A 22,903-nucleotide genomic window follows, 5' to 3' on the forward strand; every position below is an offset into this window, starting at 1 on the left:
TTTGTGAATGTCCTGTAAATACTTTTAAAGCTGTGTCGATGTGTGCGTGCGCAAGGCGGACGCTAAAAGAAAGTACAGTATACTGTTCTGGGCTTTAACGAACCCTGTTTGCGCGTCCAATATTACAAACAAGAAAATGTTTCCGGCCATCTGGATTCTGTGATTCCGTCCGCGTTATCCGCATCGCGAAAATCATAGTGCTCTACTAATAAATGAATAACTTGCCTCATCTTCCACTCCTTCAAGTCTGACACTGTGATTGTAAACCAAGAGCACGTGCCGCATCCGGAAGTGCTTGTGCAACATTACGCACAGTGCGTAAACATTATTGATCACTTATCGAACTGTCCTTATCGTTTTATCAGATAAGTTGATATCAGTAAAATTATCGAATTATCGCCCAGCACTACTGTGAAGCTAATATTTAAATCAAAGTTTCACTTTTTACTGTTGATTTGGATTCTAAAATGGTAAACTCTGAATGGAACCAGGACCAGGATTTTCCAATGAGACACACAATTCCCCGTTCCAACACACTGGTGCCACAAAGTGTCTGGGCAGTAATGATAAAACCAATCTCCTGTTTAATTTAGTATACACAGTGTCCAAATTAAGAATGTGTTTAACCTCATCTCGACGTTGCTTCAAGTTTTTCCTTTCTGGGTATGGAAAAGGGCCTTTAAAACAAGAATAATAGCTCACATATGACTGTTGGTGCTTCTGTATTCTGAGCGACTCCTATCAGTCCATCTCATTTTAAAGGCCAGAACTGGACTATTTCAATAGCACCATTGATACTGTGATCTTTGGTCTTACAGAGCAGTGGTATAAAACCTTGGTTTATCAAAGACTTTCCATATGCAAGTGCTTGAGATAAGGTGCTGTGACCCAGATTGAGATCTTTTGAGCTGTGGTTTGTATGCCAGCCTGAAGCAGTTTTGTAAAGTGCTAGAGGCTTTTACTTTCTCAGGATATAAATAGGTTTTCTTTACTGCCCCACACTTTGCACCAAGTCTGATTTACATATGCAGTATTCCTCCTGGTGTAATCACAAACATGCAGTTATCACTCCACATGTGAAAGATCACCACCACCACCACCACCACCACTACAAACCAATAAACCGAACCCAAGACACCTGGATTTCCAGCTCGATAAGCATTAAAAACACCAACCCCAGAGCAGAAACACATTCATTTCCACCACTTTCATGTGTATGATAAGGGATAACTTCAATATGTTGGCCTCTTTGTTTCAAATTCAGTCCGATTATTTTGTTTTAAGAAAGTAAGCTGTTTCATTTTGGTTCACTGATCGTAAAACAAAGAGAGTTGATACTAAAAAACATGAGCGATAGATTTTCTTCCAAAGGTTTATTGGCCTCTCCTGAAAGACGGAGCAAAATGCAGGAAATGTCAGGAAACATTATCGTAACACAAATGTTGACTTTTCAAGAAATAGTTCCCCCCAATAATGAACAAGTTGTCATCATTTACTCATGTCTTTTCTTTCCAAACCTGTTTCATTTTCTTCCTTGAAACACAAAAGGATATTTTGAGCAGAACATCTGAATATTTTTATTGGAGTAATGCCACATAAGGTTATGGTGATGCTGACTGAGAAACAGACCAGACATTCCATATACTGTCAAAAAACGGTCAATGAACGGCCCTAAGCTGTCACGGGTGTAGTACCCTTTAAAATATGTTCTAAAATGTATGTAAGTTATAGCAAAAGACTATAAAATGTCTAAAATAAGCTCTAAAATGTCACTATATCATGTTCAGTTTTAAAATGGCTGCAAGGTTTTATGAGAATAACATCGGGGGATTGGTTCTCAGAAAAAAAATGTGCTACATCAAATATGATTTAAAAGCTTCAGATGATTTTTAGTTAATAGCCATCTTTTCTCAAACATATATAGAATACACTCGCCTAAAGGATTATTAGGAACACCTGTTCAATTTCTCATTAATGCAATGGTGTAATGGTGTGGAGGATGTTTTCTTGGCACACTTTAGGCCCCTTAGTGCCAATTGGGCACCGTTTAAATGCCACGGCCTACCTGAGCATTTTTTTTTTACCATGTCCATCCCTTTACGATCACCATGTACACATCCTCTGATGGCTACTTCCAGCAGGATAATGCACCATGTCACAAAGCTCGAATCATTTCAAATTGGTTTCTTGAACATGACAATGAGTTCACTGTACTAAAATGGCCCCCACAGTCACCAGATCTCAATAGGGTGGCCATTCGTGCCAGTTCCGCTGGACACGTCCCAAACATGTTTTCGGGTTTGTTCTCCGGAAGTTGCGTTGGTCGACCGCATACGTCATCGAGGTTTTCACATTTCAGTTAAAATACATTAGAAAATTAAGATTTATTTCTTTTTAAGACATACAATCATTGTAGTTTCATTCTTACCTTGAAATGTAACAGTTGTTTTTCTGAAATTAAACCCAAAATATTAAACCTTGATGACGTATGCGGTCGACCAACGGGACTTCCGGAGAACGAACCCGAAAACATGTTCGGGACGTGCCCGGCGGAACTGGCACGAATGGCCACCCTATTGAGATCTGGTGACTGGCCATAGATCTCAACCGAATAGAGCATCTTTGGGATGTGGTGGAACCCAAATGTGCATCCCACAAATCTCCATCAACTACAAGATGCGATCCTATCAATATTGGCCAACATTTCTAAAGAATGCTTTCAGCACCTGAATCAATGCCACGTAGATTTAAGGCAGTTCTGAAGGCGAAAGGGGGTCCAACACTGTATTAGTATGGTGTTCTTCCTTTAGGTGAGTGTTTACTGTTATTATATGGCATTTTTGTCACCTTTGTTATACAAAAACTAGAAGCATGGGGTATCATATTGTTTTTCACATGAAGAAAATAAAGAGGTCGTAAAACATGAAGGATATGGGAGTGATGACAACATTTTCATTTTGGTTGAACTAATGATATCAGACAATAGAAAAGATATTAGTAGCTGTATTTAAGCATTCAGCATAGTAAATTTATATAGCTTAATTTTTTATCATTTACATGCATCAGTAGTCAAAGATGATGTTATGCGTAAACAATCTGCTTAACAAGTATCTGAGTTTAACAAAACTGATAAATTGAGAAAGACTGAATCATAGAGTAGTATAATACTGCTTGGTACTTCTTCCAGGAGGGCTTTTTATTTTGATACATACACTCTGAAGATCCACTCAGTTTATCTAGTGTGACCTTAATATAGCGACAGGTCCAAAAGTAACAATCCCATTCATATTCTTCATAGAGAAACTAAAAAAAAAAGCAGCCAAATTTCCAGAGAAGAACTATATTACCCAAGAGTGATGGACCTAAGAAGCTGTTGTTGCTATGGAAACCATGAGCAGGCTCCTAAACTCTATAGTATTATCTATATCTTATTGGGGCACTGTAGCAAATTTATGATTTGAGTAAGTTATTCATAAAGTTTCAAGTATTTTTGCATTTTTTAAATTATGTGATTAATCTCAAATTTTGGAACTTTATTAAAAATAATGAGTATTTAAATCTCTATGTAGAAAATAAATGGGGTAAATACTTTTGGAACCAAATTCAGATTGTCACTGCTAAGCCCAGCACTTAAAAGGAAGAGAGTGAGACAAAGGCATCCATGCATCCATTGAAGCTCTCTTAAACACACCTTTACCCAGAGAGAGATAGTTTTAAAAGCCTCATCCATCTTTTGATCTCTGCCAAGACTTTTGGTACTCAACCTGCAAATTGTGGGCATCATTGCATCATTGTTCTTTGCAAAATAATTTATAACATTTTCTTCAACACGGTGCTATTTTTGACAGTCTGCCACATTGATTGCTGCAGTAAAGCGACAGGAAACAATTTATTCAAATTTATATCCAATTTATGTCATTTTTTATGTATATTTCTGTAGCTGTCAATATAATAGCTAATGGAAATTGTTAAGCACCCCATAGTGCTGTGACATCAGAATTTTAAAATCACTTGACCATGTCACACTAAGAATTTTTCTTTTTATTTAACTTGGATATTGTAGCAAACATCATATAGTGTGCACCCAGTATTTTGGTTTGACAAAGAAGAACCCAAGGCCGTCCTTGATGCCAAAATTTCCCGTCCTTGCTTTGGTCCCTGTATGCCTGTGCATGCATTCTCTGACATTCAGTATGTATAGATGATGATGGCCTGAAGCTGGAGGAGCAGTAGTCCAATGGGACATCTGGAATTAAAGCAGTTTTAGGAGGCACAGTGACCTTGGAGTTATCCGGACTGAATTTAGTGTATGATAGAAAATCCAAGAGTGACTGGAGGCTGCTTGCTTAGCTGAGGCTAAGGGGAACAAAAGAGCTGTTTGGCATGACAAAAGTTTCAACTGCATCCCTTCCTGAAATTTTAAACCAAACTTGCTTCATTAGCACCAGCACTCAAGATCAAAGTAGGTTTAAAAATTTGTTTTTTTTTTGGGGGGGGGGGGTAATTTAGTGGTTAGAGACCTAAAAAAATATTTTATGGGCCTACATGTCTACAGTATACAATATTTGATAGTTACTGTCAAACTGTGAATACATACAGTTGAACAAGTAATAGCACAAAAGTCTGGCAAGTTGGTGAAAGTATCTTGGAGGCTAAAGTTACACATTTAAGATATTGTTGTCTAGGGAATTTGCTAAACAATTTGGGAATCCAGGGCTTCTAAAGAAGAAAGTGAAATCTCATAGCTTAAAGGTGTGTTTAATAGAGTGTTGGTTGACAGTCTTATAGAGTAGTTTGGATCAAAACAGCTTTGCACACATTCACAGCAAGCCATGCATCTTACATGAGAAACACTTGAGAACAGCTCTGGGTTTGGACATCACACACGTAGAAACCTTCTTACAATGGCTACGGGGGACTGAGAGACACAAAACCAAAACTGTAAAACTAAAAACAAACTGAGATGATATCCAGTGGGGGTCTGTCAGAGGAGGCATGACTGTTGCAATAACCACAAACAGGCCCGATGATGCACTAAAGCAAAAATAAAAATACGAAAAAAGTGCCTCTTTTCCCTTGCACTCACCCATCCCTCTGGAGTGGTTGAAGTCTCCTTTGATGATTTTGCAGGACTTCCCGTCACCGTTGCAGACACCGCACCGATCTTCTTTAGCAGATGAACCGATAATGCCGTCACATCCGATTTTCTGAAGAAGTTCATGCAGAAAGGGAACCAAATACCACATGAATACTAGTCTTACATATTCCAGACATGTGCGGCAAAAGTGCTGTCACTTTTTGCAGCTTTAACTGGCCAAGAACCACCTACTTACACAGAAAAATTTATCAGAGGGACATGCAAAGCGATCAGCAGGGCCAAACGGAATCCGCGCCCGCAGATTTCCACGGAGAACTCTGCGAAATTCCGCGGATTTAATGTCCGTGATTGACAAGCACATATACCCCGCGCTTGAGTGTGTTTGTAACAAGTAAACCGTCATTTTGAATAAGCACACATACATAGCCTTGCGTGTTTGTGAGCGGCATTGACAAGTACATAAACCCTGCGTGTGCTGTTGGCTGTGATTGTTTTTAATGATAGAGTGCACAAACCATTTGATATTTGAGATTTAATAAAACGTACCGCTGAGTTAAGCAGATCTTACTTGTTTCTGTCATCTATGTGACGCTACAGTCAGCACTCAGCAAATCATCATTTCAAATCTGTTTACAAGACGAATGCTCTTTAATATAAAGTTTACATTGCATTGTAAAAATAACGATATTATCTTCATACGTGCTTAATTAGAGAACTTATTAACACAAGCTTTTTTATTCTGCTATAAAATATAACACTATAAACAATAATATGTAATTTTATATACAAACTATAATTCTATCCTGACATGCACATTATCTGGTTCATGTTGGTCCAGTTTAATTCAGAGGACTCATTGGTTTAGTGTATTCATTTTCATTGTAAGCCTTTAAAAAGTAATTATTTTAGATGCAATTTTGTAATATTTATTGCTTGAATTCTCTAATATCTTCTTAAAACATTTAAAATCATTCCACAGAATTCCGCAAATTTTTCCAAAAAATGTCCACAGAAAAAGCAAAAAAGTCTGCAGATTCCTTCTGGCCCTGGTGATCAGTTAAGGGCTGTTCACATTTTAATGGTAACTATAACGCTAACCAGTGGCGGCCGGTGACTTTTTTCAAGGGCACACGATGCGAAGTTCGTCACAACATGTACAGTCTTGTTCAAAATAATAGCAGTACAATGTGACTAACCAGAATAATCAAGGTTTTTAGTATATTTTTTATTGCTACGTGGCAAACAAGTTACCAGTAGGTTCAGTAGATTCTCAGAAAACAAATGAGACCCAGCATTCATGATATGCACGCTCTTAAGGCTGTGCAATTGGGCAATTAGTTGAAAGGGGTGTGTTCAAAAAAATAGCAGTGTGGCATTCAATCACTGAGGTCATCAATTTTGTGAAGAAACAGGTGTGAATCAGGTGGCCCCTATATAAGGATGAAGCCAACACTTGTTGAACATGCATTTGAAAGCTGAGGAAAATGGGTCGTTCAAGACATTGTTCAGAAGAACAGTGTACTTTGATTAAAAAGTTGATTGGAGAGGGGAAAACCTATAAAGAGGTTGTTAAGCTGTTCAGCTAAAATGATCTCCAATGCCTTAAAATGGAGAGCAAAACCAGAGAGACGTGGAAGAAAATGGAAGACAACCATCAAAATGGATAGAAGAATAACCAGAATGGCAAAGACTCAGCCAATGATCACCTCCAGGATGATCAAAGACAGTCTGGAGTTACCTGTAAGTACTGTGACAGTTAGAAGACGTCTGTGTGAAGCTAATCTATTTTCAAGAATCCCCCGCAAAGTCCCTCTGTTAAAAAAAGGCATGTGCAGAAGAGGTTACAATTTGCCAAAGAACACATCAACTGGCCTAAAGAGAAATGGAGGAACATTTTGTGGACTGATGAGAGTAAAATTGTTCTTTTTGGGTCCAAGGGCCACAGGCAGTTTGTGAGATGACCCCCAAACTCTGAATTCAAGCCACAGTACACAGTGAAGACAGTGAAGCATGGAGCATGATATGGGCATGTTTCTCCTACTATGGTGTTGGGCCTGTTTATCGCATACCAGGGATCATGGATCAGTTTGCATATGTTAAAATACTTGAAGAGGTCATGTTGCCCTATGCTGAAGAGGACATGCCCTTGAAATGGTTGTTTCAACAAGACAATGACCCAAAACACACTAGTAAGCGGGCAAAGTCTTGGTTCCAAACCAACAAAATTAATGTTATGGAGTGGCCAGCCCAATCTCCAGACCTTAATCCAATTGAGAACTTGTGGGGTGATATCAAAAATGCTGTTTCTGAAGCAAAACCAAGAAATGTGAATGAATTGTGGAATGTTGTTAAAGAATCATGGAGTGGAATAACAGCTGAGAGGTGCCACAAGTTGGTTGACTCCATGCCACACAGATGTCAAGCAGTTTTAAAAAACTGTGGTCATACAACTAAATATTAGTTTAGTGATTCACAGGATTGCTAAATCCCAGAAAAAAAATGTTTGTACAAAATAGTTTTGAGTTTGTACAGTCAAAGGTAGACACTGCTATTTTTTTGAACACACCCCTTTCAACTAATTGCCCAATTGCACAGCCCTAAGAGCGCGCACATGATGAATGCTGGGTCTTGTTTGTTTTCTGAGAATCTACTGAACCTACTGGTAACTTGTTTGCCACGTAGCAATAAAAAATATACTAAAAACCTTGATTATTCTGATTAGTCACATTGTACTGCTATTATTTTGAACAAGACTGTATGTAGCCCGTCATGTGTGTGGTTCGTAATTTCAAAATATGTGACCCGTCACGGAAATCAGTGACACAAGTCGGCCGCACAACTTTTGAGATAATGAGAAAGGTTTTTTTTTCAAAATTTGTGATTTTCGTTTTATTGCAGAATCTGTTCTGTTGAGAAGTTGAGATCACGAAGAAGCCTCTCTATGTTTGAGATAGCAGTTTTTGTATATTTAAAAGCGTACATTTTGCGGTTGAAATCGGCTTGTTTTTCTGGAGATTCTAGCGTGCAGGGGGGGCCTTCATTGTCTGTGTATATTTACATACTGAATAAGCGCGGCTTTTGTTTTCGCCCCCGCCCCCGCCCCCAAAGGGAACAGCGTGACTACTACATAAAGACAGTTTGACAAAAATGAAAATAATGTCATTAATGACTTCACGTTACCCATATGTCATTCTAAACTCGGAAGACCTCCGTTCATCTTCGGAACACAGTTTAAGATGTTTTAACGTTAGATTTAGTCCGAGAGCTTTTGTCCCAACCATTGAACATCTATGTACGGTTTCCATGTCCAGAAAGGTAATAAAAACATCATCAAAGTAGTCCATGTGACATCAGTGGGTCAGCTTAAATGTGTTGAAGCATCGAAAATACATTTTGGTCCAAAAATATAAAGAATTATGACTTTATTCAGCATGGTCTTCTCTTTCGGTTCTATTGTGAACCGCGTGAAGTCACGTGACTGTAGTGACGCGGCTGACCTGTCCCTCAGACATGTTTGCTAAGTTTTTTTTCAAACTTACAGCGTGCGTCTCCCCAGACTGTAAACGAAGCTTGGGCGCACAAAACAAAAGAAAAATAAAAGAATCTAGGGCGGAACAGATAACAGTCATCCACGTCGTACGTCAGCCGTGTCACTGGCTTGCTCGACTTTATGCGGCGCTGCAGTCGGATGACGTGAAAGTACCGCGAGAGCTCTCTCAAGAAATCCTCTGTATGTTTAAGTCAGCTGTGTTTTATTAAAAGACAGCAAAAGTCATTCAGGCATGCCGCACGTTTGCGTGGATATGACCATAAATAAGTATAAAGCAGCACAAATCTACTTAATTAACAAAGACGAGCAGGTTTTAATGTGTGTATGTGCTAGCTTCGTAACTTTTATTAAACCAGTGTCAAAACGGAGAAAAATGAAACGCCTGCAAAAGATGCAGCGATGTGTACATGGAGCAACCTATTTTAAGGTTATGCAAAAATGTAGGCAGAGGTACGTATGACGAGTGAGCCTGGGTTGTAAATATGTATGACAGGGCCCAACCGAGGCGTAAGACGATTGTTATGTTTGCCAAGAAAAAGTAAAAAAAAAATATCTTTTAACTACAACATCCCATCTTGCACTAGCCGTGTGACGCACCAGCGCGACCTTACCGAGGGGCAACATTCTGATCCCTCTGATGAAGCCAATACGTAAGTGACGTAAACTGCAATTCATCGACTGGCCGCTAGAGGCAGGCTCCACAAGGGAGTTAATTCCCACAGACCTCCATGTTAAAATGCCCAACTTTACAGTAAAAAATCATATGTTTACAGCCTGGTACAAAAAGTGTTTTTGGTCTATATAGCTAATTCTGCCCTTCACGACAACTGTGAGGGGTGAATTTTTTTTGTAACTCTGTTTAAATGATATTAAGCCTTAAAGTTCTGCATAATTAAGGGCGTGGCCACTTGAGTGAGAATACGCACAACCGGCGCAACATCATAGAATATCTCTGAACAGGTTCACGCCCACTTTTGGGGGAAAACAGACTAGACCTTCCATTGATTTCCGTTCAAAATAGCGGAACAAAGCAACGCTCGTACACAGCCGGCAGGCGTAAATAACTTATGAAATCACTCAGATTAAACATGTTGAGTAATTATCTGTCCACCCTGCCTGCCATAGAGTGCGAAAGATGCATAAACACATTTAATTTGGTCAATATAAAAACATGTCCCTTTTATTCTCCCAGCGTCAAATTTGTGTAACAACGCTCCCTATTGGCCAGAGGTGTCTTACCCGGACATTTACTCGTACCTCATCGAGTCAACAGGGAAGCAAGTGAATGATTTTACTTTGTATTTTAAAGTTACTTCGTATTTATATATTATGTCTTTATATTTAGAGTAATGAGTGCACTTTTCCGTCCAGCCATACAACTAGCCTTAGTGATTTTCAGCGTTGCCACACAAATTTGACGCTGTGAGAATGAAAGGGACATGTTTTTGTATTGACCAAATTAAATGTGTTAATGTATATTTCGCACTCTATGACAGGCAGGGTGGACAGATAATTACTCAACATGTTTAATCTGAGTGATTCCATAAGTCATTTACGCCTGCCGGCTGTGTAAAAACGTTGCTTTGTTCCGCCATTCTGAACGGAAGTCAATGTAAGGTCCGGTCTGTTTTCCCCCAAAAAGGGGCGGTGACGAAATTTACAGTCAAGTTCCCGGATGTGCCGGTAGTCCGTATTGAACTGCCACTGCTGTCACTAGATTTAAGCTAGGCGGGCTTGTTTTTAGCAATCAGGCACCAAAGCTTCACCAAAGTCTTGCCTCTTCATCCAGTTTCGGTTATTCTCAAATGATGTGTGGTGACGCGTGGCCAAGATGGCGACGACAGGCACTGCCTACTTTAAGCTTTAAAAAAGCTCTTCACAAACCTATGGGTAAAGTCGCGGACACTACGTCCATATTTTTTTCGAAAGGTCACACGACGTAGGCAAAACTACCGCTCCAGTGTTTACAAGTGTGGAGAAAGAGTATGAGAAATTATACTAATGTAAGGTTTTGTTCTGTGTTTTCTTGTATTCTGTGTATTTTTGTATTTTGGACTTTTATTTTGACACCCTGTTCTGTTCTGGCTTTTATTTTGATATACATCCTGCCATGTTTCACTTCACACTTCCTGTTTGTTCTTGTATATAAGTCACATCCTGTTCACCAGTTCCTGGCTGATTATTACATCGCCATCCTGTTTGTATCTGTATCTGAATCTGTTACCTGCATCCTGTTTATCTGTTACCTGTTTATCTGTATCTGTTCCTGTTTTTTGACCTGTGCCTGTTATCTGGATTTTGCCTGTACTGCCGCCTGCCCTGACACATTGCCTGTATTTTGGATTACGTTTGTTGGATTAACCCTGTTTGGATTTGGTTGCTGGCCCTTTATGGGATTTTACTTAATAAACACCTTTTGCATATGGATTCACACTTTCTCCGCTTTCATTAAAGCAACACACGTTACAGAATAATCAGCCTTAACCCGGATCCAGCGAAGGTTAGTAACTTCCCACCAGCAACATGAAACCTGTTTTTGCCCTGCTTGCACTACGCCAGAACCACCGTCCAATCGAGGAATATGTAAGTGACTTCTTGGAATTGTCTAATCAAGTACATTATGATGAGGAAACATTGAAACCAATTTTTTACAATGCTCTTGATGAATGGCCGCGCTTGTGTATGCCCCATGATATGTCTGCTTGGTCCCTGGAGAGTTATATTGACTTTGCCCTGCTATTGTGTGGCTCACCATTCACTGTGGGTGTTGCGGATACACCTCCAGAGAATGTACACAAACCACCAAGCCATGTCATGCCTGTTCTACCCACACCTGTACAAACCATGCTTGCTCCTAAAATGGCCGCCACCCTGCCTGTTCCCAAAATGGCCGCCATCCTGCCTGTCTCTGCACCTGCACCTGTCTCCAAGAAAACCGCCACAATCCTGCCTGTCCCTAAAATGGCCGCCACCCTGCCTGCTCCCAAAATGGCCGCCATCCTGCCTGTCCCTAAAATGGCTGCCATCCCGCCTGTTCCCAAAATGGCCGCCATCCTGCCTGTTTCCACACCTGTTTTCGAGAGATCTACCATCATTCCTGCACCTGTATTTCAGAGAGCTATCATCACCACCACACCTGCACTCATGAGGGCTATTAGTCACCCAGCACCTGATGTCAAGATGGCCGCCATGCCTGAACCAACGAACACAGAGGTATGTTTCATTGACTCAATACTTTCTGAATTGGCCATAGCCCTGTGGTGCGTTTGGTCTGCCTTCTGCTCTGTTGTTCCCGAGGTTCCTCAAGGCCCTGAATCTGATTCATCCGACTCATCTGATTCATCCGACTCATCTGATCTGCCCGTCTCATCTGATCTGCCCGTCTCATCTGATCTGCCCGTCTCATCTGATCTGCCCGTCTCATCTGATTTGCCCGTCTCATCTGACCTGCCCGTCTCATCTGACCTGCCCGTCTCATCTGACCTGCCCGTCTCATCTGACCTGCCCGTCTCATCTGATCTGCCCGTCTCATCTGATCTGCCCGTCTCATCTGATCTGCCCGTCTCATCTGATCTGCCCGTCTCATCTGATCTGCCCGTCTCATCTGATCTGCCCGTCTCACCTGATCTGCCCGTCTCACCTGATTCACCTGATCTGCCAGATTCACCTGATCCGCCCGACTCCTCTGATTCTTCTGATTCATCTAATCCATCTGATTCATCTGATTCGTCTGTCCTGCCCGACTCATCTGATTCGTCTGTCCTGCCCGATTCACATGATTCGTCTGTCCTGCCCGATTCACATGATTCGTCTGTCCTGCCTGATTCACCTGTCTTGTCTGATTCACCTGGCTCAACTGACTATTCTGATTCATCTGGTCCACCACCTGGGACATCGCCACCCTGGGCTTTGGGAGCTTTCCCAAGTTTTTTTTGGGGGGGGGTAGTACCCGGACACAGGGAGGAGGCAGAGGACACCAAGGCGGAGGCCGAAGTGTGCTCGGACCCTTCCTCTCCCTGTGTTCCAGGTCTATTCCTGCCCCATGATATAGCTCCAAGCCTGCCCCATGACCCAGGTCCTAGCCTGCCCCATGACCCAGGTCCTAGCCTGCCCCATGACCCAGGTCCTAGCCTGCCCCATGACCCAGGTCCTAGCCTGCCCCATGACCCAGGTCCAAGCCTGCCCCATGGCCCAGGTCCTAGCCTGCCCCATGGCCCAGGTCCAAGCCTGCCCCATGACCCAGGTCCAAGCCTGCCCCATGACCCAGGCCCGCATCTGCCCCATGACCCAGGCCCGCATCTGCCCCATGACCCAGGCCCGCATCTGCCCCATGACCCAGGACCTCTCCTGAACTGCCCTGCCTTCGCCAAGAGGTCCTGGCCCGCCCGCCCACCCTCTATTGGACTTTATTATGTGAATGTTGGGCTCCGGGAGTCGCCCTTTAGAGGGGGGGTTCTGTAAGGTTTTGTTCTGTGTTTACTTGTGTTCTGTGTATTTTTGTATTTTGGACTTTTATTTTGATACCCTGCTCTGTTCTGGCTTTTATTTTGATATACATCCTGCCATGTTTCACTTCACACTTCCTGTTTGTTCTTGTATATAAGTCACATCCTGTTCACCAGTTCCTGGCTGATTATTACATCGCCATCCTGTTTGTATCTGTATCTGAATCTGTTACCTGCATCCTGTTTATCTGTTACCTGTTTATCTGTATCTGTTCCTGTTTTTTGACCTGTGCCTGTTATCTGGATTTTGCCTGTACTGCCGCCTGCCCTGACACATTGCCTGTATTTTGGATTACGTTTGTTGGATTAACCCTGTTTGGATTTGGTTGCTGGCCCTTTATGGGATTTTACTTAATAAACACGTTTTGCATATGGATTCACACTTTCTCCGCTTTCATTAAAGCAACACACGTTACAACTAATTAATATCTTTGTATCAGTTTATTGTTTGAAATGGTCCGCAAGGGTGCGTTTCACATATGTAATGGGTGACCTTTCGACGTGATTACGTAATACGTAAAAATTGTTGTTTAAATCTTCATTTGACATAAGGATCTTCCTTTCGGCTCTCTAGATGTTTTAAAACACACATGTCTGGGAATAGATAAGCACTGACTCTAGATCAGTGATGTGGTTGTGCTCTGCAGAAACCAGAAAAGATTCTGAGCCTGAATCAGTGTCTCTCTTCATAAATAAACTACTTTCTTTACAGGCGCCAAGGCAGAGTCTTGTTTATATTATAGCATGAAGTGATGTATGTTCAGGCCTGATGAACCCATCAACTTACAGTAACAACACTTTGCGCTTGTGTGTGTGTAAAATCAGACACTTTGACCTTGCAGGCCTGCTTTAAATACAGTACTGTAAGTCCAGCTGGATTGCACACTGTGACCTGCATATTTATACTAGTGTTTAGAAACAGCTATGTAGATGCAGACTGGTTTTAAGCATGCTGTTATATGTTTCTCTGTCAGAGGGGTTTAAGTGTTTGATCCTCAGACGAAGCTGACGTAAGACAACAGAAGACTAAAGCACAAGAGTCATATGCAGTTCTTCTGGTGCTTTATTGGTATTTTTGTGATATTATCCCTGCTGATATCCCTAAAAAATATCTAAACAAGTAAATTAAGATGCGTTTTTTTAAGCAAAATGACCTAAGAAAATAAGTCTAATTTTTAGACAAAAACCTTAAAATATAAGTGAATTTGTGCTTAAACAAGCAAAAAATAGGATCAAACACTTGTTTTACCTTTTAATTGTTATTTATTTACATATTTTATCCTGTTACTTTATTTTACTGTTCTTATGATGTCCTTTTAGTGTTGCTTTATTGTTGTTGTTTTATTTGTCTGTTATACTGTATGTGTGAGGAACTGCGCCACTGAAACCTAATTTACCTAAGAGTATAAAATAAAGGAACTTGAAAAAAATACCAATAGAGTAAGAAAATAAATATTGACATTTTTTCCTCAAACACTTAATGTAAGAAAATGTAAAATGTAAGAAAATGTAAGAAAAACATTCCTACCCCATTGGCAGATTTTTTTGCTTGTTTTAAGCGAAATTCACTAAAATTGTATATTTTTTGTCATACATCTTGATTTAGGATTTTTTTTTAATATTTGTACTGAAAACAAGAAAAATATACTAAGTAAGAAAGTAATTTACTGTACATACAATGCTCGGGACAGTCACTTGCTCGCATGGGCCAGCGCTACATTATCACGAAAGTTCATCATTTGCATGTGTTTTAGGCCATGCCAATTAAATTAGTAAGCAAAGAAGACACAAAACAGATTTCAATGCACTTAGTTTGTATGCACGCATCCAAAGCATGCATAAAAGGCAAGTCTCATCTCAAGGTCTTAGACCGCACTGCAAATACTGGGAAACTAAATGTTTCCTTGCTCGTGGAATTTTTTTTTACACAAAATATTTTTTAAATGCCCCAATTATCTTTATAAACGTAGTCTGTAACAGTAGATTGGATCCATGCATTACATGTAGGTCTTAAAGTGATAGAACACCATATAAATGCCATGTGTGCAAAACTAAAATGTTTAATGAACCTTTGATCATATTGGACTGAATCAAAAAGCATATACAAAATAATCGAATTGGCAAATTGGTCCCAATAACCAGCCCTACACTGCAACAAATTATTTTTCAAGAAAAAATATTCTTAGTATTTTTGTCTAAACATTCTTAAATTAAGATGCTTTTTCTTGATGAGCAAAACGACCCAGGAAAATAAGTCTAGTTTCTAGACCAAAAATATCAAATTTAAGTGATTTTGTGCATAAAACAAGCAAAAAATCTGCCATTGTGGTAAGCAAATTGTTCTTGAATTTAGTGTTTAAGTTTTTTAAGTTTTTGTTAAGTTTTGCTTGTTTTATGCACAAAATCACTTAAATGTGATATTTTTGGTTTAAAAACTACACTGTAAAAAAATTCCGTAGAAATTACAATGTTATTGCAGCTGGGTTGCCGGTAATTTACCGTAGATTTAAATTTATGTTATTTACTGGCAAGAGTTTGTTCAAAGTTAAATAAATTTTAAATATTAACAAGTTTTTTCCTTCAGATTTTGTTTCCCAGAATGTTTGGCTTGATGCTGTTTTTTTAGTTTTACTCTGTAAAGCCAAAGACTTGTAAATGTTTAATGTTCATTTAACTTGGAACAAAATGTTGCCAGTAAAAAACATAAATTTAAATCTACGGTAAATTACCGGCAACCCAGCTGCAATTTCTACAGATTTTTTTTACAGTGTAGACTTATTTTCTTGTGTCGTTTTGCTCATCAAGAAAAAGCTTCTTAATTTAAGAATTTTTATATATTTTTACTGAAAACAAAACAAAAATACTAAGATTTTTTTCTTGAAAATCATTTTTTGCAGTGTATTATATTGTAACACAAACCACAGATACATACCTGACATTTTCCGCTTACACACATGTCGCTCTCGTAGGGTCCACATGGCGTACCGTCCTGCACACGTTCCGCCACTAAAACTGGAGCATCTTTGCCCACTGGCGTACAATACAGAGTGCACGGCTTTTCTGAAAAAAATAAACACATACACACATTTAAACTTTTTGCAATCATTTAAAGGTGCATTGTGTAACTTCTAAAAAGTAATTTTGACAAAAATGCAATATGATATACATAACATAACCTTACAAAATAAACTCTATTGTTTTTATTGCCTTAGAATGAGACTTTTTTTATTTGCATACACTGCAGGTCCACGCCGTCATGTTTCTACTGTAGCCCTAAATGGATAAACTGCTCTACAAAGCGCGTTTTGTCACTACGTTGTCTCATACAGTGACATGTTTGTCCTGTGGCGCTATCGTAGCTTCTGCGTTTTGAAAGGGAGGGGTGAACGGTGTACTGAGCTGTTGGTTGTAATCACGGTCTCACTGCTAGATGCCACTAAAAATCCACACAGTGGACCTTTAAAGTATTAGATTCAAAATATAAAGATCATTCGATTTCTCTGGGTATTGAACCCTTTGACCCTTAGGACCTTTGAGTGTTTTTAACATCATGGTTAGGGTTAGTAAACCAGTTGAGATATAACGAAGAGTATATATGATTTGTTTTTAACGTGGTAATAAAATTATGTTACACAAGACCCAAACTGTCTTTGAATAAATGCTATGAAACCGAAAAAGGCACACAGTTTTTTACTTACAACTCTAAAACATACAGTATCAAGTGCACTTACAGTATTGCATGGTGTATTTGTTCTGAGAAGTCTACTTAAGAAGATCAGAGGCCTGTTTTGTCAGTGACATATTTTGATTTGAGAGCAATCTGGGGAAGATGAAAGTTGCTGGGACTCTATATTGATAAAACGAATGCTTGTAAGAGACTCTTGAGCTATCAGAGTTTTGAAAGCCTGTGTTTTGTGTCATGAATGAAGGGCTTTCAGGTGCACCACAGAATGCACTTGGCCTCTTTTGTGAATTTGCATATAGTGCCTATATTGTAATTGGAATGTGTTCTTCTCTCTGAAATCATATTTAAAAAAAATCAAAAGAAACTGAATAGTGCTTAGGGGTGGTTCACATTTTGTGTCTAAAATGACGCTGCTTTCCTTCTTCTTCCCAACGTGTTCTGGGTGTGTTTGTTCACTACTCAATGGGATGGGTTAACTTTTGAGTTAACTATAATTGACCAAACATGTCACACTTTCGCTTTAACTAAATCTGTGCCTGAATAAAGCTCACATACACAAAAAAGTATGCAGCTATGCAAGCACACAGTTGAGATGACTAAGAATTGACAGCAAGCTTATATGTTGGAATCCACTTAACTGCTTCATTCCAGATCATAAAAAACCCTGATCTGCATGCAAGGACACCGGATAAAACAAGCCGATTTAGTAAATGAATTTCAGCTATGTCTTTGGACTCATCTAAGCTTTAACAAGACACATTCACCCTGTAGCTCATGGGCTGCCCAGTAATGAACATGTGTCCTTGACAAGAGCTTGCAGTTTATTATTAGGCTGTGTTTTTAATCTAGTTTAGACAGCAAAGCTCCATGAATAGGGTATAATGTGGCCTAAAACGTCCTTTTTTGTCAACTAGAAATGCCTCCTAATGACCTCATTGAAAGAAACGAGCGACAGCTATGTTTTAAATGTTTGCAAAATTTCTACATCCAGTTTAAAACTTTGCAATGTTCTTAAAGCAACACCAAAGAGTTTTTTTAACCTTAAAATAACGTTTCCAAAAAAGTTTCAGTGGTTCATCCACTCAAAACAGGGTGAATGGCACTTTCACATTCGCTTTGCAGCCCTCTATCGGCCAAAACCGCACTAAAGAAGTTTCCAACCGTCGGGTAGCGGCCCTGTAGTTCGAGTGAAAACTACAAACACTTGCTTTACGGCAGACCTACAATATTTACGACAGTGGTAATGAACAATTAGGCTTCTAACCTGTAGGGGGAGCAAAGAGAAATAAGTCTTTAGTGTTGCTTTAACTCATTCCCCGCCAGCCATTTTTTGAAAAGTTGCCAGTCAGCATTTTTTTGTGATTTTCACAAATGTTTCACAAAATGCCTTCCAAAAATTTTTTTTCTAAAAATATATAAACATACAAATACATCAAATGAAAGAACAGACCCTCTGCTTTCAAACAAACAAACAAACAAACAAACAAAATAGGAAAAAAAAATTTCATCCTATCTATATTTTTTCTCTGCTTATAAACATTTTTGTGAAGGAATTTTGTTTGTTGAGATCAGATTCAGAACAATTATCAAAACATACACAGAGTTTAAAATAGTAAATAACGTTTTGGCTTCAGTTTTTCAATAAATTGGGTAAATGGATAATCGCGGTATTGCAGATTAACATACAAATTAATCATAACACTTTTTTATGCAAATGTTTTCTCTTAATTGACGAGTAATAAATTGCAAGTAACATTATTGCTGATGTAGCCTAAATTAAGCTTTTGTTAAGGAGCTAGCTAGTTTGGGAATAAAGTGCTGCAGAGATGTATTTTTTTAGGCATTTAAATGCGCTTACTAGAAATATAAAAAGACAAATTTTGACTTCAAATTTCATAAAAGTTGTGTTCATCTGTGAAAACAAACTTGTTGGACAAAATGTGTAAAGGGCATGGACATGCAGCTTAGCGCTGCGCCATTCTAAAAAAAAATATAACACATTGTTTTCTCATATAGTTTGTAGCGTAGCCACACATGGAGAGGACTATTTATACGCTGTGAATTTTAGCGTGTTGTTAAATGTTTTTCTTTTCTCCACCTCTACTGTTTTTGTCCCTTCTGTTTGGTGTTTTGTCCCGTCTCTCGCTGTCGCGAGAGTTTGCATGGCGATCTCACGTCATGTGTGAGATTGCCGGTTGTGACTTCTATATTGACCATATATGGCGGCGGTTCCGGCATGCGGAACAGCGTGATTCATGGTTGACAGGCGATCGCCGTTACACTCTGAATAGCAATAGCTGTCATCGTAAGGATTATCTTTCCCTGAGGAATTAATAATTTTTTGGATTATTCACCTGGGAAGACACCTTCACACACTCACTTTTTTATGGATTATGCTGCTGGTTGCGATCTTCACTGGTTGGACTGATCAGCTCTTGTAAATATATTGAACTTGAGACTTTCACGCACAGACATACACGCACATTCATGGTATTACTTGGAAATCGTTGTTTGTCTTGATTATTTTGTATAATACACTTGGGCTAGTTAGAATATAATGACACAGACACCAATAACTTTTGTTATCTTATTTTTCTGATTTAAAGGTGAGCATCTTCCCCTTTATTACTTTTTGTACACTCCGTGACTTAAAAGAATAGCGGAGTGTTACAAGTTTAACATTAAATAACATCATATTTGTCCCAAATCATTAACGATTTACGTTGGCTGCTAACGTATATTTTGCATTTTGAAGTAGAAGCTATCTGACTAAGCTTGCGCTATTTAATGTGCACTTCCGGTTTACGATATCTCCGAGTTGTCCTAGACGCGACTCGACGCGGCGCAGGACTGAGCTGCGCGTCCGGTGTGCGACCCCCTTTAGTGTCATAAACTTTTGTTAAACGCAACCTTATTTTTTGTAATAAGCCAAAAGTCTATGGGAATGAATGGACTTTTTTTCAAAATAAGCTTCGCTTACTTCTGGGTTGGCCTACAAAAACACGTCATCCCTGTATCACTCTATACTGTAGATGTTGATTTTAACATACTTTTTATACTTTTACCATAAATTGAACTAAATATTTATGTAAATTCTCTCTACAGTAACGTGGGTAATAGTTGATGTGTTATTGACTAATACAAAATATTTTTGATCTTAAACAGATTCTCATTACAGCAGTGTGTGCTTTAACCACTTTTTATTGACGGGGACCAAGAACAGAGAGGGGACAGAATAGGATTACGACAGGACACAGGCTTAATTCAAATTCATTGTCTACAGCATGAGCACCACATGTCAACACATCCACAAGGCCTTTACTCTGATCAACTCAATGGCCTTTTTGAAAAGTTGGAATTGAAAAATTGTACACGTCGGACTTGAACTCACAGAACCTACTGAGCACATGTGCTAACTGCTTGGCTTTGACCATTTTTATGTCTTCTGTTAATATATTATAGTTATACAGTGGTGTGAAAAAGTGTTGGTCCCCTGAATATTTTTTTTTTTTGCATGTTTGTCACTTCAGATTATGAAACAAATTTAAATATTAATCAAAGATAAAACAAGTTAACACAACATGGTAAGGTTTTATTATGAAAGGAAAACTTAATCCAAACTCACATGGCCCTGCATGAAAAAGTTAAAACATAACTCAACTGTGTTTAATCACACCTGAGTTCAGTGTCTCTAGCCATAAAGGCCTGATTACAGCCAAACCTGTTCGCAATCAAGAAATCACTTAAATCGGACCTGCCTGACAAAATGAAGTAGACCAAAAGATCCTCAAAAGCTTTACATCATGTTGAGATACAAATTAATTCAGGAACAAATGCGAAAGGAAGTAATTAGGATTTATCAGTCTGGAAAAGGTTATACATTTATAAAGCTTTGGGCAAACCACAGTGAGAGCCATTATCCACAAATGGCAAAAACATGGAACAGTGGTGAACCTTCCCAGGAGTGGCCATCTGACCAAAATTACTCATCCAAGAAGTAAAAAAAAACCCACATCAACATCCAAAGATCTGCAGGCCTCACTTGCCTCAGTTAGGGTCAGTGTTCATGACTCCACCATAAGAAAAATGGCCTGCATGGCCATGTTTCAAGATGAAAACATAAAGGCTTGTTTCAGTTTTGCCAGAATACATCTTGATGATCCCCAAGACTTTTGGGAAAATACTCTATGGACTGACAAGACACAAGTCGGGAAGGTGTGTGTCCCATTACATCTCCCGTAAAAGTAACAGTATTTCAGAAAAAGAACATCATACCAACAGTAAAATATGGTGGTGGTAGTGTGATGGTCTAGGGCTGTTTTGCTGCTTCAGGACCTGGAAGACTTGCTGTGATAAATGGAACCATGAATTCTGCTGTCTACCAAAAAATCCTGAAGCCCAATGTCCGAAGCTGAAGCGAACTTGGGTTCTGCAGCAGGATAATGATCCAAAACACAACAGCAAGTCACCCTCTAAATGGCTGAAGAAAAACAAAATGTCAAATACTTTTGATTGTACTATTCAAAGTCCTGACCTAAATACTATTGAGATGCTGTGGAATGACCTTAAAAAGGTGGTTTGTGCCCGAAAACCCTTCAATGTGGCTGAATTACAACAATTCTGCAGAGAATTTCTCCACAGCTCTGTAACAGACTCATTGCAAGTTATCGCAAAAGTTTGATTGCAGTTGTTACTGCTAAGGGGGCGTGCACACCAAGGCTGCGTTCCACTCCAGTTTTAGACACGCACTCGCAGTTTTAGACACATCACAAAGCTAGTGCAAGATGAGAAGTTTTTTTTTGCGAACATGCCAAATGTTTAACTAGATTAGACCCTTATGCCTTGGTTGGGGTCATTTAAAGCCCTTTTAAGCTGCATTGAAACGACAATTTTAAACTGCATTAAAACTGTAAGCTATTGAGCACTAGCGTAGCCAGGATTCACAATGTCAGAAAATCAGGTGGGCCTTAAACGAAAATGCATCTGTTATCAAAATATACAAACACGCAACTACACCAGCTTCAATTTATCACCGTTTAGTAAGAACAAAACCTGTATGGGCCCTATTTTAACAATCTAAGCGCAAGTGCAATAAACCCATAAGAGTCTCATCTCTCATCCCCTTCAAAAGCCAGTTGGGCTGGCGCTATCCCGATTCTATATTTTGGCAGAATTTGTAAACTAAAAAACTAAGCGGAGGAAGAAGACCACCAGTTTAAGATTGATATTAAAAAATTGCGTTGTTTTTATTTGTAATGAAATTGTTATTTTTTGGTATTTAAACCTTTAAAAGTCGTTTTCTTTCAGTCATGGAAGTAAAAATAGCAGGCTTTTAATTGCTGTAAATGTATTGATAGCCCAGATGATCAGTGTAAATAGTTAAATAGTAGCCTAATTTGTTGGTATTTGAAGAATTTCGTTGCAAAATGAGATAACTCAGATTTTCAGAAATCTTGTTTTTTGGTTGTGCATTCCAATTTATATCAATTCAACTGCAGTTGGTTTGTTTTGATTTAAACCTTCATAACTTAAAAAATACAGCTAAGAAGCACAATAAAACAAAATAATAACATGATAACATAATAATAATTTGACAAAAACAAAACAAAACGGAGTTATCTCGTTTTGCAATGAAATTCTTAATTTAAACCTTTAAAAGTCGTTTTCTTTCAGTCATGGAAGTAAAAATAGCAGGCTTTTAATTGTTGTAAATGTATGGATAGCCTACATTATCAGTGTAATCTCGAAGAGTAATTAACATATATGCAAGAAAAGGTTTGTACTTTAAAAATAGTTTATTTGTAACAAACAGGAGATAAATAATTTACAAACGTGCCGTTTCAGCACTAGAACAGCGGCGTAAGTGTTTTGAAATGTAAGCATAACATAAAAACGGTTCTCATCTCATCATATACACAGGTACAAAGTCATCATATATAATAAATCTGTGGGGTAGTGTTAGAAAAATCTAAATAAATGCAATATTTGCATTTGTTTAAAGCAAAGCATTTAATAACTTACCAGGCTACAGGTGAAGCAGCTTTTTACGCCTTCTAACGTCTCAT

At 39.0% G+C, this 22,903-nt stretch overlaps 1 protein-coding gene across 3 annotated transcripts in view; it reads right to left on the minus strand.

Annotated features, from left to right (window-relative positions):
* Positions 1-22,903, minus strand: part of adamts17 (ADAM metallopeptidase with thrombospondin type 1 motif, 17) — a 244,291-nt gene that overhangs the window by 105,941 nt on the left and 115,447 nt on the right. For 2 of the 3 annotated variants that reach the window (XM_055186975.2, XM_055187023.2), the window contains exons 14-16: positions 16,086-16,213; positions 5,087-5,207; positions 4,844-4,918 (exon numbers count right to left, since the gene is read on the minus strand). In XM_055186975.2, the coding sequence (XP_055042950.2) occupies positions 4,844-4,918; positions 5,087-5,207; positions 16,086-16,213 (324 nt within the window). The remainder of the gene's footprint in view (positions 1-4,843; positions 4,919-5,086; positions 5,208-16,085; positions 16,214-22,903) is intronic. The other variant, XM_055187083.2, reaches the window with a different exon arrangement.

Source organism: Misgurnus anguillicaudatus, chromosome 21 (assembly GCF_027580225.2).
Source record: "Misgurnus anguillicaudatus chromosome 21, ASM2758022v2, whole genome shotgun sequence".
Taxonomy (NCBI): domain Eukaryota; kingdom Metazoa; phylum Chordata; class Actinopteri; order Cypriniformes; family Cobitidae; genus Misgurnus; species Misgurnus anguillicaudatus.